Genomic DNA, 16,806 nt, shown 5'->3' with positions numbered 1-16,806 from the left:
TGAATAGATTTGTAATTCAAATTTGAAATTTAGAATCAAAAAACAAGAATGAATGATGTGATATCAAAAGGGTAATAAATCGCTTCATTGATTCATGGTTCTTTTCCATTGAAAGAGCCCGATGGCAAGAAATATATGGATTGCTATTTCTGGACCGATGTAATGAGGTAACTTATTGAATAAAATCGCATCAGCTCAAGGATTTTATCCACATGAATTTATGAATAAAATATAACGAAATATTCATTAATTTTCTACTACTAAACATTTATGTTTTATTCTTACCTCATCGGCGTTCTCGGTTGGATGTTTAAGTAATATTTCCCCGCTCGGGCCATTCTTTTTCATATTAAGCGTACATTCTGGTGTTCTAATAAATTTCCATGATCCTTCAAAGAATAATGTAGTGTAATCATCCGATGCGTTCATATTAATCACATTAAAACGTAATTCGACGATATTTGACGTGGAAACGTAGGTGTAAGGTTGGTCTGATTGGTCGTCGGAGCAAAGACAATCTCGAGGTACTCCTGGAACGTCAGACCAAGGAATGTCGAAGAATCTTATAGTGGCAGTGGTGTTTCCGTAACATTGGAAGCGATCTGTGTCTTGAGAAAAACGCGTTTTGCACGATCGATTTTTTATAACCAATTGAGATAATGTAATTTTTACTTTTTCCCCTCTGTGCGCTTCAAAACGATATACGCAGCTAAAATTGAAAAAAAATTTATAAAGGGAAAAATACATACCCTCATCCCGAATATAAAAATAAAATTAGGGGGAATCCTCTTACCTAATATTTTTTGCGCCGCCCCGTCCATAAAGAAAAATGTCTTTCGGCGCTTGAAATTTTTTCTGGGCATCCTGAAGGTTCGTAAACCTGCGATTGCAAGGCCCCTCGCCGAATGGCTCTCCGTCCAAGTGAAGGTCGACGAATTCGTATAGGGCACGAAACTTTACTGGCCTGGAAGTCAAGGGGAATGTGAAAGAGGTTAAAAGAGGGTGAATTTGTAGGGAGATTTTTCCGGGTCAGTAAATAAGATTAAATTTTTGGAGCTTCTATGAATATTTTTTGCTTTGCATACATAGCACATGTGTAAAATGAAATTTATTTTTATTATAGTAATAAAAACTCGATAAATGCAACATTTGTAAATGCAATATTTAGTTTCCATATTTACAAAAGTTAATAAATTTAAGGTTATTAAGCAGATTATCGTTTGTCGATAAAAATCTTCTTCATTTCAAAGATATATGCCAATCCATCAAATGTTAGCATACGCATGATTCTTTCAATATGAAAAGCATGATAGAGGTATATTATCAAATCGAGGCTTCAATCACCTTACGCAACAAAGAGTTGAAGACTGCTTGCTACTTACAGAAGATTAAATACTGCTAATATAATACAAAATCTGCCGGTAAAAGACCAAAATACTGCTTGCAAAATAGTATATACTCCTTGCTGTAGATTAGATGCTATTGCGAGAAGTTTAAATACTGCTGATAGAAGATTACATATTGCTAATACAAGACCAGATCCATCTAGAGCAGTTATAGTAAATAACAGACCATATACTGCTGGCAAACGACTAGATATTGCAAATGGATATTTGCATTTAAATGGATATAATAAGGGATTTATTAAAATACACGATGAACATGGAATCCATTATATGTAAACTTGCAAATGGAATACCAAATCTGCTTGCATACCAAATTACTTGAAGTAATCTATTTGCTTTTTGCAAAAAACTAATTAGTCCCTGCAAGAGACTATACACTGCTTGCAGTATATAAATCTGAATAAATCCAGTCTTATTCATACATCTTTAAAAATAATCCTTCTCATTTTTCACTTATTTTCGTGGTACACTATACGTATAATAAAATTCAACTCTATAATTTAGGTTGCTACCAACGCTATTACCTAATAACATATTTCCGTACTATTATTGGTTGTGAACTATGGGTTTTTCTTTTTGCCAACCTATCCGCATGCTTGTTGCGCAACAAGACGGTGTTAGAACAACGCTAATACATAGCTGTATTCATCTATTGTACATGAAACTTATTGTATATGGACGGAAGGCTAAATATTGCTAATGTCAAAATAAATACTTCTAACAGAATACTAGATATTTATCAGAATATTGTTTACTGCTTGCAAAATATTAGATACTTCTGGTAAAAAGAACAGAATACAGCATACAGCTGGCAGAAAATTAGATATTAAATAAAGACGAGCTACAAAGAGAAAACTAGATACTTGCAAAAGATGCTAATGGAATACAGGTCCTTTTACAGAATTCACAGCGACTACAAGAGTATATACTGCTGACTGCAGACTAGATACTGTAAATAGAATATTACATCTGTAGATACACTGCTGAAAGAAGATCATATCCTTCCGAAAATAGATTAAAAACTGCATACAGCATAATAAAAGTTACAGAAACAAAGTCACTACTAATAATAATTCTGTCAGTTGAAGACAGAGTGCTCCTTATACGAGACTAAATATTGCTTTCAGAAGACTAACTACTGCTATTAGAATAAAAAGTAAGAATCGAACAGATATTGTGGCAGCTTTCCTCGTTTATCTTAAATATTGCAGATTTCCTCTAGAAATTCGCTTGCTCAATAGTATTGAAGTATTTGAATTGTCTTGAATTGCGTATAATAATATAATCAATCAGGAGAAAATGACATGTTAAGAAGATTAAGCATCAACAATGCTTAAGCTTATATTGGTGTAAATATTCTATCACTTGTGTAATTGAGGGAAAGCTGCAATTTCTCAAAAAGTCGTAATCCAGTTGTTCTAATTGAAGAAGTTAGGACTGCTGACTTATGTAGGTTATTTGTCAAAAATAAAAAGGGTTCACGTCAATCCCTGATATTCCTTAGGCTATTATAGAACACATCACGTCAGTTCTTATATTTCACAACGATTTTCAGTTAATATAATTCTTCCGTAATATATTGCATTACTTTGTTCGTTGGATAATACCATATTGTAATAAAATATTTACAATAATTCAATCTAATTTCAACTTTCTAAGACTGCAGACTGTTTGGGTGAATACTGTCGCTTTAACACATTTTACCTGGCTATGACAAATGTCAAAAAAATACATTAACTTGGAAACGTTACCTTCTCAACATTCGTTGCAACTCTGGATTGATATCAAATTCATCGTGAATTTATGGCCAAGAAGTTGTTACAGATCTACGGATTGTGGTCAGAATTATTAGGAACTACACTAACTTAAAAAAGTATGTAACTCCATGTATGCTGTTTATTGTGATCACATTGAAACAATTCAACATGGCTTTGTACATTACTTGGAATGTATATTTTAGCTTACTGCGAAAGTGATGGACATTAGATTATGGTCTTTAGCTTGTTGTCTCTGCATTAGTATCGGATTGTTTCTGATTTGCTCTTACTTCTTAAACTTACTAATGGTATTCTGGACACCACTACGATCTTCAATGTATCACAACCGTTTGTATGCCCAACCCACCTAATCTTTTTTAATATCACAATTCTTTCATATTCATGAATCCCATAATCAGGGATTCAATCATCGCTGTTGCTTTGAAACCGTGATATGCTTATTTAGGAGATGTAATCTTAGTAATGTATATCTGATGACAACGCAACCCAACTTTACCTTTATTTTGATACTTTTTGGTTTCAATTCTATGTTACACTTTTCAGTAGTACTTTCCAGATAATAAAGTAGACCAAATATCGTAAATATCGATATTGAGAATGTTGAGAAAATCTATTAAATTTCAAAACAATCTGCAAAGATACATAGACCAGTTTTGTTTTGTAAAATAAATTTTCCCAATACGGATGCGTTGATGAATCATATCCTTTTATCATATGAAGATTCTGTATTCTTCTCAGAAAACTTTAAACTCATATTTAACTTTATAATATAAAGGAAAATGATGAAAATTAAACAATATCAGAATTGTTGTGATTATCGAATTTTTATTCTACAAACTATTGAAAATTTGGAAACTATTTCATTCTATTCTTGTAAAAATGTATTCGTTGTGACCATAAAAACTACGTTTTCTGAATCGTAATCGACCGTCAAATAAATATCGATTTATAGGCACCACGATTGCAGTCGTTTATCACACTTTTGCGCAGTCCCTTACGGACCGATATATTCCAAGAGGCCCGAAGAGGCCTTCTCGGTAGTCTCCTACACCCGACCGTCTATAAATTTCAATTGAAATGCACGGGTAGGAGTGAAATATTGCGCCGTTTCACCAATGGCGGTCAATTTACGGAAATAAACCACAATTACTGAACGTCCCGGTTAATTAAATGAACGTACCTAAGAGCCGTAGCGTCAGCCATCCGAAGTTCTAACGTGATGCTATCCCCCGCCGAAAGAAAGCTTTCCGATAACGTGCACGGTCTTGGAAATCTCGTTTCGTTTGCCAACATGGAATGGTCGCACGTTCTGGGCATGTGTTCTTTACAGTAACGGGCCAACAAGGTCACGTTCTTGTTCCCGGTGGATGACTGGGATGACTTTTGGATATTCTTCGACTTATCTTTTCCAGTGTTGCTGAAACAAGCCTGGCGTATAAATGGAAACAGTTAAAACAACTCCCAAAAGGTATTTCTTCTAGATACGATGGAATATTTACCAGGATAAACCGTTACAATTCGTCGGAGTCCAAAGTTGCCCATCCCATACATTTAAATAACTACGACATATCTCCTGATCGGGTTTTTGAACATTCGTTGGTGCGCTAACGTGAAATTTCACAACGGATAACCAGACACGATAACGCGGAGGTGGAAAAACGATTGCAGATTCTCGCCAATATCCGTCTGGATATCGAGGTTGCAACGTTCGGAATGGAATGGGCGATGGAGATGCCGCCGTATCGATACCTTGCAAGTGATAGAGGCACGTGGTGTTTGCCGGAACGGAATGTAGAGGCGTCTCTAAGACTCCTCGAGTTGTTCCGCGTATCCAAAATTCGCAATTTCGCTTTGTTTTTGCAAAAACCGGCGCTTGCACATCAACAAACTTTACCTATGTAATAACAAAAACTTGTTACAGTAAACAAAAATAGACTTGCAGAAAATACTGACCTCAACTTCGAGTTGAAAACCATGTAAACTTTGTAACGGAGTCGGGTGAAGGAACGTTCCATAAGGGGATGTTGAAAATTCGACGAGAAGTTCGTGCCCACTAGAAACAGCTTCTGGAACGGCTTCCCCGCTACCGCAAAACTTCAAAATAACAGGATCCCGTGTTGTATATCCATCGTAAACGGTCACATAATCCTGGACGTCATCGCAAGCGTTCCATACTTTTAACTCTCGGGTACTAGCTGTTCCATATAAAGCCGATTGGCTCCGGATGGAAATAAGTTGTCCCTTGGGTTGTTTTACCGTTATTAAAGCGTGTTTTCCCGGCAAAATTTCATGCTGACGAATAGCGTAGTAACACGTCAAGTTACGGGGATAAACCCCAGGAAAATTTGGCGATTGAAGTCGACAACGTTTCTTGTCGCAGTCGCTGAAAATCCGAGAGCAGTATGTCCCAGTTATGAGATCTCCCAAATAGTATTCGTCGTCCTCTTCGCTTTCTGAAGTAGGGGACGTCGTGTTGACGTAAGGATTTCCTTAAAAAGAAAATAAAATGAAATTCCATTTCCAGACAATTTCGAGCATATAAGAAAATTGATTAATATTATAATGACTCTGCATAATTAATATAAAACGAAACATATTTTATGGGTAAAACAAATATTAAGCTGATTTAACATCCCTTTTCAGTCGAGTTCGTTCCTTTGAAACGTTCTCTCTGTTCACTGCGTCTCGAATTTACCGGAAAATTGGAAGCCACGAAACTCAGAAGGGTTTTTTACCACAGCGGTTAAATGTAAACACAGTCTCTTGTAAACACAGGTACTCCCTACCTCCACAAAGGGCTTACCTAATGGGGTGCGGTATAAGTACTTTTGTAAGACAGACAATATCTTTCTCTTTGTTGTAGTACTGGAATTGTAATAATAAGTTTACTAGTCTTGCAGGGTCTTAATAGAAATTAATAAAAATATGCTAATATTAACTTACCCGTTCCATATCTAACCATAGCAGTGTTCTTCTTAAGAAATTTATACTCCATCCGAAAATCGAAATTGTAACCATTCTGATCTTTAGATAATCGAAATAAGCTGACGTAGATGGACACACTATTCGTCTCGCTATAATATATGGAGGGCCCCCAAGAAGTTCCGCACCAAGAGCCCCCGACTTGGGGCCGGTTAGACTCTGAGATTTGTAAGGCACCATCAGGACAACCGTCTGATGTAAAAGAGACAAAGCGACCGAGGGTAAAGCTGTCGAACGTCAACTGAAACGGAAAGAAAAACAGATTGAAGCTAATCCGTGCATTTAATTGGAATTCCTTCCGCATTATAAAGCCTCTCGTCTCGTATCATTCGAAGGGACGATTTCCACTCAAAATTGAATATGCACGGTGATGGCACTTTGATGGTACTCGGTTTGAATCCGCTGCAGGTAATAGACGAGTACATCCTCAAGCAATTAGCTTGGGGATTGTTACGGCACAATGGAATTTGAATGAGGAAGATTTTAACGTAAAAAAGAAAATAAGTTGCGAAATAGTAGCGTTTGGTGAAATCCTTAAAAATATAGACCTCTCAGCTGGAGTTAATAGTGTACATTGTAGGTGATCTAGGGGAAGCGCTGACATCCCAGGGGATAACAAATTGTGCGCGGTTAGAAAATTGGCACGGCTTCGTAGGTATTGTCTGCATTTCCCATTGTTTGAACAGTTTATCGCAGCCGTCCCGCCTAAACATCTCTGCGTTTCCATCAAGTTTCACCAACCGACCCAGTTTTAAGCGGTTTAAGTACGAATCAATTATCCTCTCGTAGACGTTTAGAATTTATATACTCGATTCGCACGGTTCAATTTTATTTTCTATTCGAGGACGGTTATCGAGGATCACAATCGTCAACGTGAGAGCTCATTCTGCGGCGTGCATTCCAACATTCCGACTCGTTTAGTATGGATTGCACGTGAAAATTGATTTTATGAGCATCGCTGCAGTGGCGTGTGTACTAGCGTAAAACTGAAAACAATTTTTATCTGGAATATTTGTTGTTATGTTTCAACTCAGCTTTCTCTCGTTTATATATCAATCATGTTTTAAAGTTTTAAAACTTTCCAATTTATAAAGTAATTTTTGAACATATGTTATGTTTTTCAGGATTTCCAGGACATCTATTCCTGAACAATTATTTGAACGACGTAGGGAATTGAAACAATTTGCGAAACTGCAAGAAAAACTACTATACTCATTATATCCTCAATTTTCTTTAAGTTTTTGTTGGTAAAGTTACAAAAATTTTCTGCCACTACTTTTTGACTACAAAAAGCTAATCCGTGACTCGCAAATGTTGCATCGCAGTCGCCACATAACGCAAGGAAAATCACGGTTTGCGGTAAAGGATTAACTCGACTGTCCAATCGTGAAATTCAAGACGTTCTGGAATGTCTTGACCTCCACTGCTGCTAAGAATGTTACAACCATCGTACAGATGTCTCCTGTAGACAAGGATGTTCTCTATCGCGTTCAAAGTCGGAATCTCTATCTCTATTGTTCTCGTATTATTATTGCGTGGTTTTCATCGTGGCAAATTCGTAATGAATTTATGATAGGGAACTACGTAGGATTTTTATAAAATATTCATTTTTGACGAAATGATGGCGATTTTACAAGAAATGTCATATTTATTGATAAAAATGATTGTAAAACAGACAATTTTAGATACACCTAAAAACGACTGCGTACTTTCCTGGAATAAGATGTTACAAACTTAAGAAAATAATTTTTGAAAATTTGTTGAAAAATGTGGGAGTCACCATGCGTACACGTTGGACAATGTAGTTTTCACAGAAAGACGTTTAACGTTAACCAATACGAAAAATTATATATTTTCTTTCGAAACCTCTAATCAGCGAATCCTGCCCCACACATCTCTTCTTCCTGAAGATTATTTTCTGTCTAACAATAAGCTTCTACAAGCTTCTTTAACCTCATCGATCATCAAAACTCTCTTCCAATTGGTAACTTTAGTACTTACATTATTTGCATAATGCTTGTAAGACCATGATTAAAATTGTAAATAGCAATATCGGACGCAATGCCAACCACTTTCTTGCTACTATGAACCGTTTTTGATACCGTAGACCAGTGTTCTTCAATCTTGGTCATTGCACAGAACCCTTTTTGGAGATAATTTTTTTATGGAAGCCTTCGTACAGTAACACGCCCAGATTTGATGTTACGGATTGATCTGTCGTATTATAATTACGTATTACATGTTGTGAACAAGATGCGTCTCTTCTTTCGTTGTAAAAACTCTATGCAAGAGTAACTAACTTGTGTTTTTTCAAACAAAAAGATAAATATTCCTTATAAAATATAAATATGTCATAAGCATAGTAAAGTGCTTGTTTATTACTGCACAATTTATCAATATCTAGATGAATCGATGTTAAATGGATACGCATATCATTTTCAGCATCAAGTCAATTTCTGTACTTCGTTTTTGTAGCGACGTATGTGGAAAAGGATTTCTCACAAAGCTTCTTTTACGGCACGTTTGGAAATTTCCGGATATTCATCCAATAATTTTATCCAAAATGGACCAATGCCATCATGTCCAAATGTAGATTTTAATGTGGTGTCGGTACGTATATCTATAAGTTGTTCTCTTTCCTTAATTGGGAATTAGGAATCATTAATTGGGAATCCACAACACTGCACTCATTAAAATTATTTTCAATCCAACTTAAATTATTCCAAGTAGGGGGAAAATATTCTGGTCGAATACGATAATATTGGTTGCTAAGAAATCGTTTAAATTAGCAAAAAATTCTGTACTATTTTTGGTGATGCATTCCTCCCAAAACGTAAGTTTAAATTTTATCGATTTTACTTTGCTATCGACCTTAAAAGTTATAGTATTTGGTCCTCGAAGTGAAAGATTAACGTCGTTCAAGTACTAAAATATGTCTGCAAGGTTGGCTAAATTTTGAAACCAACTAGTATCATTAAGTTTTCTAGCAAAATCACACTTAAAAAGATACGAATTTCATCAAGCTATTATTAATGGGTTAGAACCATTCCCTTCGATAATCATCTTACATCAGTATGAAGAAGGATACTGTGGGGTCAATATCAAGGATACCCTGATATTTAGGGGTCTGGATTTGATGAAATTAACCAATTTAACGACGTCATTAACAACTTCTTGGCTCCAACCATACCTTTGGCTTCATCACTACATATATGATGGCATAAATTCCAAGAAATTGAATATTTTTCAAAGTTTAAGTAAATTAAATATTTCTTCGCATGTTGTTTGAGCTGTCAAAGCTTTACATAAAAGCATATCTTCCTTAAAAGAGGATTCGTATTTGTATCTAACGAAAATTAGCAAAATTGCTAATCCAGCAACATCTGCAGATTCATCCATTTGAAAAGTAAAGCCATCCTTAGCGTGTTTCAAACCATTCACTAGTTCCGCTGCGCAGAAATCTGACATGTCTTTAATTCGTCGTGAAATCGTCGTATCTGATAATGGGACAAGGTTTTTCTTGCAAATTTTTCACCTATCATGAATATGATTAAATCCATTTTTCTGCTATCATGTAAGCTTCGCCTTGTTTAGCTACGCGCCAATTAATTAAATATGATGCTTTTAGTACATTTTTTATTATCATCACGAACATACCTTTGAAAAGTATTCCTTTTCTGATTTAGTTCAATACATTTTCTTTTAAAATATTCGCTTTTACCTTTCAAAGTCGGATGTTTAGTTTCCAAATGATACTTAAATTTTGCAGGATTTAAACTGCTGTTGTTCACTAGTTGTTCATATATTACACATAACACATTTGGCTCATTTTTATCGCCTATCCAAGTAAATCCAATATTCATATAGTCTTCATCACACTTTCGTTTTTTTCGGCTTGTTAATCCCGATTTATTTTCTTCTCCACTGTTATCCGTTGGGTTTAATGTTGGCGAAAAACTGGTCGAACAAGAACCTTCATCAAGAACTCTAGCATTAACTCGTAAAACCCCTAAACCGTTTGAGTGGAACCCTAGGATTTCGTGGAACACAGGTTGAAGAACACTGCCATAGACTAATATATAGCAACATAACACAGCGATGTAACTTTTCTTACTATTATTATACAACTTTTTACAACACATCCAATAGCTGAGGATTACATGTTGACTCACGCTTTGTATATCACAGTATTCGCAACACTACTTGAATTAACCTTCGTGGTATGAGAACTACGTTTAGAAGAGAAATTTTATGAGAACCCATTCTACCACGTTTAGATATACTACTACTAGTACTACTGCCTTGTCAACAATAGTATGTGGCGATTCTGATGAATCATAGGTTGTTCTAGAAATCTCGCCATCAGCCATGGTCCTTCGGTATACTTCTCATTTGTGGAATTGACATTTTGTTGGTATCTTTTTCAATTGTTCACTTCCATGTCATTTTGGGTCTTCCATGTGTCCTGACTTATTTATGTCCCTCCTCAACGAGTGTCCAATCCATCCATACTTTTTTCGTTTACACTAGATTGCTCAGTTACTTCCCATAACTCATCATTTGAAATAATTCGTCAATCTATTCAGAATCACCCTATTCAAAATCTTATGTTTAGATCTAAGACAACATTAATTTACTCAGATATATTTCTAGCAATAAGCATAGTATTTTCATCTCGTAGTTCAGATATAATATAAAACACCAGTTAACCTCGACTTCGCGTGAGTGTTTATAAAATGACGATTCTCAAACTTCCACACATGCATCATGATAATTGTTTTTAAACAATCAGTACAGAATCGAAAAGAAGAATTCACAAGTATATAGTCTACTAGCACTTCTTTGTCGTTCATATTTGGTACATGATAGTGTGAGCGATTACTCGGAGTATCATGGACGAAACACGTTTCAGTTTTGAACGAAATGAAAACAAAAGACAGATTGATGAAGCTGATTAATACTTACTACATCATACCTTAGTTGCTTTGGGCACCTAACAAGGCAAATCGTAGAGATGGAAAACCTTATTGTAGAGGGAAAATGGAGGGCAATAGACAGGAAACTGATGGGGTCTCGGTGCACCAGACCATACAGATGGCGCAGGATCAGGAGGAATGGAGAAGAGCACTAAACACTTAATATCACCAAAACACTCTCAAGGGTAGAAATACTGAGGAAAAGGAGTGGGCAGAAACTTTGCAGTTTTGAAAGTTTTGTAGTTTTTCGACCCAAGTGGTTTCTAGGCATCATTCCTCTTCCTTTCTAAATTACGAACTAATTTCAATTTGCATACTTTGCCATTTTCTGCGGACTCCCATTTACCATATTTCTTTTATGTCTATGGACAAACTCCAAATTCCACACCAACATTCCAAGAATTGCACAAAGAATTGCTCGGTGAGCTTTCTTCTGCTCGTTTCTCTAAGAAATAATGGAGATTACATCATGTTTTATTCCGTATATTACAAAGCGTAAAATGTTATTTTAAATCAAAAAATTTAAAATGGCTTTCTCATCATTCATTCTCATTTGAAACTACCATTACATAAAAAAACTCAACAATTCGTAATTTATCCCATTTCATTTATTGCCGTGTATCAAAAACGGAATAATTCATTGCAAGCCCGGCACTATTTGCGTTTTGACGTGTTCATTTTTACAAAATTCCAAGTTTTACAATGGAATATGCAACGAGCGTGCCCATTTTACCATTTTGTGCGTATTATGATCGATGCAAAAAGTATGGAAATAACGGGAATATAATCGTGAAACGTGCATCGTTTACGGTCTGATAAACTGGTCGCAAACTGTAAAAGATCGAAAAGTAAACAAAAAAAAAAAAAGGAGTGTCCCATTAAATAACGTCCTGCAAAATACGGGATAATCTATCGGGGAGAAACGCTGCTGTGCTTTTAAAAAACAAATCCCGTAAATCGGGGGGAGGGCGCTAGATATCCGACGGCGCCGAATTTACAGCCGGCGCTTTTGGCTCGCGTTTAATTACAAAATTTCGCAACGAAGCTTTGTAAAACCGGCGCCAAGTTAAGTGCTGGAGAGATTACGAGTGCTGCGCACTGAAATTATGTAACTCACCTGCACTAAGTCTCCAAAATCCCCGCCACCTGCGTTGAACGTAAGGTGACAGATAAAGGGTATTTTATCTTCTTTTGGACGGTGTAATTCTAAGTCGTACGTCTTACCCACTTCACCATAGTACGTCCTGTTGCAGCCTGTAGAACAAAAACGTTACATAGATACTTTTTTAATCTATTCTTTTTCCAACATTTTGTTTTGTTAAAATCAAAGGACATGTTATTTCAATTTCTATTAAAAGCTTTCAATAAACTCCTATCTCCATATAATATTCCATTGTATTCAAAACAAAACCCGGGAGCTTACGAATAATTAATAAACATCCTCGCTTTTCAATTTAGAATGTTTTAATACTGTATTTTAAAGTTTTCACGTACTTCTCACATATTACATATAATTGTAATGCAATATTATTATTTATAATTTTAAAGTTTTATTACCAACAAATAACACGCCGTGTTTTGTAATTTATGAAAGTATTCAAGGGAAATTTTCATTACCTTTGTACAAATAAATTGCACAAAAGTATAACAGCAAAAGTTATAAATGATTCAAGTCCTCATCTAACGGCGTTCATTCACGACGGGATACCGTAAACCCTTGTGATCCTATAGACTGTGATCGTAAAAGCCTCGAATGGCCGAGCAGAGAGCAGGAGTTTCGCAATTTGCGTCAAAAATGCACGACAACCGGTCCCCAAACCCCATCACGGTGCTTTATCTCAGATAAATTAGGTCACGAGATTTTAACATCAAACCTCTGTTTCACCCGGGGTATTTATTTTACATAATTCATGACACACGATGTCAACGGTTGCATTCGATTAACATGTGGAACCAGGGTTTGTTTTATTATTTAGGTCGGTCTGAGTGCTGACGTGGGTTAGTTTCGAATTGATTTACGATGCGAGCAGGACCTGGCGCGGACGTCAAGGACGATTTTCCTTGGGAAACCATTGGAGAATTAGGCGACTAATTGACCTCTGCCAGCACCTGACGTCTCGATAAGAAACGAGAGAAAATAGATGCTCTAGATCGGAGCCACTAGAAAATTTATAAGGACGTCATCATGTTCAGATAATTGGAAACGATAACTTTATTAGAAGATGTCACGTCTATAAGAACAAAATCAACAGCTTTCATATGATACATACATGATTTTAAATAAAAATTATGCTGTATAGTTTCAACATTATTTTTTTGATTTTTTTCCTATCAAGAAACTTACGATGAGTTATTACCTCATATTTATTGATATAAGAGCTGCTCTATGAAGCATACTTCTTTCGTGATATTGATTGTTACCCATTTAATACAGTTACTCCATGTTATGTCACTCTTTAAATTGAAGACTATATTACAAAAATTTTTAGTAATTCAAAAAATACCAAATTAGGATGTATTCAAATCGATAATTCAGAATTGTTAATTTATTCCACTACAAAGCATATGGATGTAAGCTTTGTCTTGTATTATAATTAGATTTTTTAAGTAAATACCCATGTCCTGCTACAATTAAAGCGATGCTCACATCCAGCGATTATTGATTAATTGAAACACAATGGAATGGCCCTTTTACAGCATGAAGCTTATTCGTATCGAGCATTGCAAACGCCGACGACGAACGCCATATATCTAATTCAACAGTTTATTATCAAATTAAGCATGATAATGAAGTGATGATAAGAGGAGTACAGTTTTGCACATTCTGTCCTAACTATTCTCTTAATGATGGAATATCACAAATAAGATGGCATGTGGAGAAGTGTTCACAAAAGAATGACGTTTCCAGAAAAAGAGAACGATCTTAACATACTACAAAATTTTTTTTTGATTTTTGCCATACCTCTTCAGTCAGAATTAAGAAATTTTATTGGTAGAAACTACAAGGGATCACATTCTTCCCTAATGACTTCTTTAAGAATGGATATCACAAATGGGAAAACAAAGAAAAAAGCATTGGTCCCAGAACAATGGTTATGGCTATAAAATCTTTACCAATGTTAAAAAAAACTCTGGAAGTTGTAGGAAATCTTCTGACGGAACAGACAGTATTAACAGAAAGATGTAGGTTAAGATATTAGGGAGGATACAAAATCTTCACAGAAAAAAAAGAATTAATATCACAGAAATGGACAACAGAAAAATATTGACCCAAAGTAAATATTAGCTTACTTGTATAATGCTCCTTATATATGTTTCAGACACTGTTGTTCTATGGTTTTACAGCAATACCTTTCTTTCTAAAATGTAAAGTTTATCCTTTGATCTCTCTGATTCTGGTTATAATCACTATGCAAACTGTTTCTAACTTCTGAATATTGATATTAATCGTCATGGATTATGCACCAAACAACTGAATACGGGAATTGACCACCGGATACTGGAATCAAGTAGATCTTGGTTCTAATAACTATCTTCTGGAATCTAGAACGAATCACTATAGACATTGCACCCTGCAGCTTGATTCAGGAGTCAACCTCTAGATACTGAATGCAAATTAGTGGTGGAACGGATCTTGACTTTGGCCGGATATTAAAAACCTATTACTTAGTACTCCACCATTCACAGGAATTAGTATCTCTTTTATGTGTTGGACACTGCAGATAATAATCAAGTTCAAACCCAATAGGAGTTTTTTCGTTGAATACAACTTAGCCACTAGATACTGGAATCGCCTACTAGATTCTGATTCTAATCAGCAAGGAAACTGTAGATAACTCTCGATAGTGAATACTATGGATACTGATCTCAACAACTGTATACTGGAATTGTTACTGTGTCTAATCAGTTACTGGAAACCTATAAAATTTCACCCTTCAATGATACAATGTGGTCTTGATAAGAAATCGATTTCTAGATAACAGTTCAACAACTTAATTTAGCTGTTTTGGCATGTAATTTGATTATTACGGAATAATATACAGAGTGTTAATTAATTAGCATACCCGACGTCATCATTGCAAGTATGCAACCAACTGTATTGGTATTATAATACGCTATTTGCGTATGATGCATATTACACTGTGATATTGGTTGCATACTTGCAATGATGACGTTGGGTACGATAATTAATTAACACGATGTACATATTCGAACGCAAAAATCATATTATGAACGATTTAACATAGTATGATATAATATTTTGTCACTGTCAAATTATAATGATCATGGGTATATGATGTGGGTGTATACACTCAATTAAATAATTACGTTGAGGAGCACCACATAATCAAACTGGATTTCATCAGGAATAGAGTACTACAATTGCACTGCTAAAAGCATACGCATGTAGTGGTTAAAACAAAAGAAAACAGAACAAGTTTTCAACATTAAGAAACAAATTTAAGCAGCTTTTACACACGTTTTTTCTATGGTCACTACAAACAGGTTGATAACACTTGGCACAAAATGTTTTGGTTTTTGACTTTTTTTTTTGGGTTTGCTAATATTTCGTTTTAGACTGTGAACATTTTTTTTAAAACCTGGCCATCATGTATGGTAGGTAACTGTAAATTAATTCATCTAGAAACAATTGTTTATTGATCTTTTCTAAGTTTTTTAAGCACTTGTAGAGTATCGCTAGAGTTACCGCTCCCATCGCTTATTATTATATGTACTGAATCATACTTTTCTACCATTATAAAATTCTTGGCGTGTTATCCCCAAAACAAAGTCTATCTGATGAGTGCCTGCATCAGAGTATTGACTGGTGATACACATTTAAAGCCACATGTGTCTTGAACGGCCTTCTTTAGTTAGTCCAAGACTGACTAGAGCGAGGAGAAAGTTCGAAAACCTCATCCTTAAAATATCTCTACATAAACAAATCAAAAGAACTTAAAGTAGGCGAACGTGGTGGGTACACATCTTTTGCAAACATTTCACCTGGACAAGGTACTGTATGCATCGAAGCTTTATTTTGTTGGAAGAAAAAGAAGTTTCCCGGTGTTAAAGAGCTTTAGATTGAAAAAATTCTCCAGTACTTTGCATATTTCTATGATCACTTGTTCAATGGCGAAGTTATGTAATGTCATTTAGACATTAATTAATGTATCATAACTATATGCATAAGAAGAAAGTTGAATGTAGACCACTGCAATTAGTTCTTTTATTATCTACATAATCATTAAATCATTAACAATATATTTTGTTTACTATTGGTTTAATCTCCATAAGATATCAATTTAGAGGGTAATTCGATCCATTTATCAACTTACATTAATAATGTATAACATTTCCCCATTTCTTACCCTATATAACAATAAATGAATTTTTGATTTGAATTTATAGAAAATTGTTTTTATGCGTTTTCGATTACGAAATTTCATCACGTATAGCCTTTATTTCGTCGACTAAAAGGGAGGTGAACTTCAGAGTTATGGACAGATCGATGGTGACCTATATAAAAGTAAACCGCGATCCAGAAAGTATTACGGTAATATTTCCCGTAGAGGCTTTGATAAAGCCCGTACACGTCGTTCTGCTGCTTGCACTACGTCTATAATATACTGTGCAGCAGATTTATAAGATCACAACACTTCTCCA

At 35.2% G+C, this 16,806-nt stretch overlaps 1 protein-coding gene across 2 annotated transcripts in view; it reads right to left on the bottom strand.

The window, feature by feature from the left end:
* The window catches only part of LOC111421087 (uncharacterized), a 72,681-nt gene that overhangs the window by 8,781 nt on the left and 47,094 nt on the right, over window positions 1-16,806 (bottom strand). For both annotated transcript variants that reach the window (XR_011642329.1, XM_023054220.2), the window contains exons 3-9: window positions 12,260-12,396; window positions 6,128-6,407; window positions 5,138-5,673; window positions 4,684-5,078; window positions 4,365-4,601; window positions 794-964; window positions 286-709 (exon numbers count right to left, since the gene is read on the bottom strand). Coding sequence is in view for 1 of the 2 variants with exons in the window: in XM_023054220.2 (XP_022909988.1) it covers window positions 286-709; window positions 794-964; window positions 4,365-4,601; window positions 4,684-5,078; window positions 5,138-5,673; window positions 6,128-6,407; window positions 12,260-12,396 (2,180 nt within the window). In the remaining variant the exon portion in view is untranslated. The remainder of the gene's footprint in view (window positions 1-285; window positions 710-793; window positions 965-4,364; window positions 4,602-4,683; window positions 5,079-5,137; window positions 5,674-6,127; window positions 6,408-12,259; window positions 12,397-16,806) is intronic.

This window comes from Onthophagus taurus, chromosome 1, assembly GCF_036711975.1.
Source record: "Onthophagus taurus isolate NC chromosome 1, IU_Otau_3.0, whole genome shotgun sequence".
Lineage (NCBI taxonomy): Eukaryota > Metazoa > Arthropoda > Insecta > Coleoptera > Scarabaeidae > Onthophagus > Onthophagus taurus.
The sequence above is the reverse complement of the archived record's forward strand: the minus strand, read 5'-3'. Positions and strand labels throughout refer to the sequence as shown.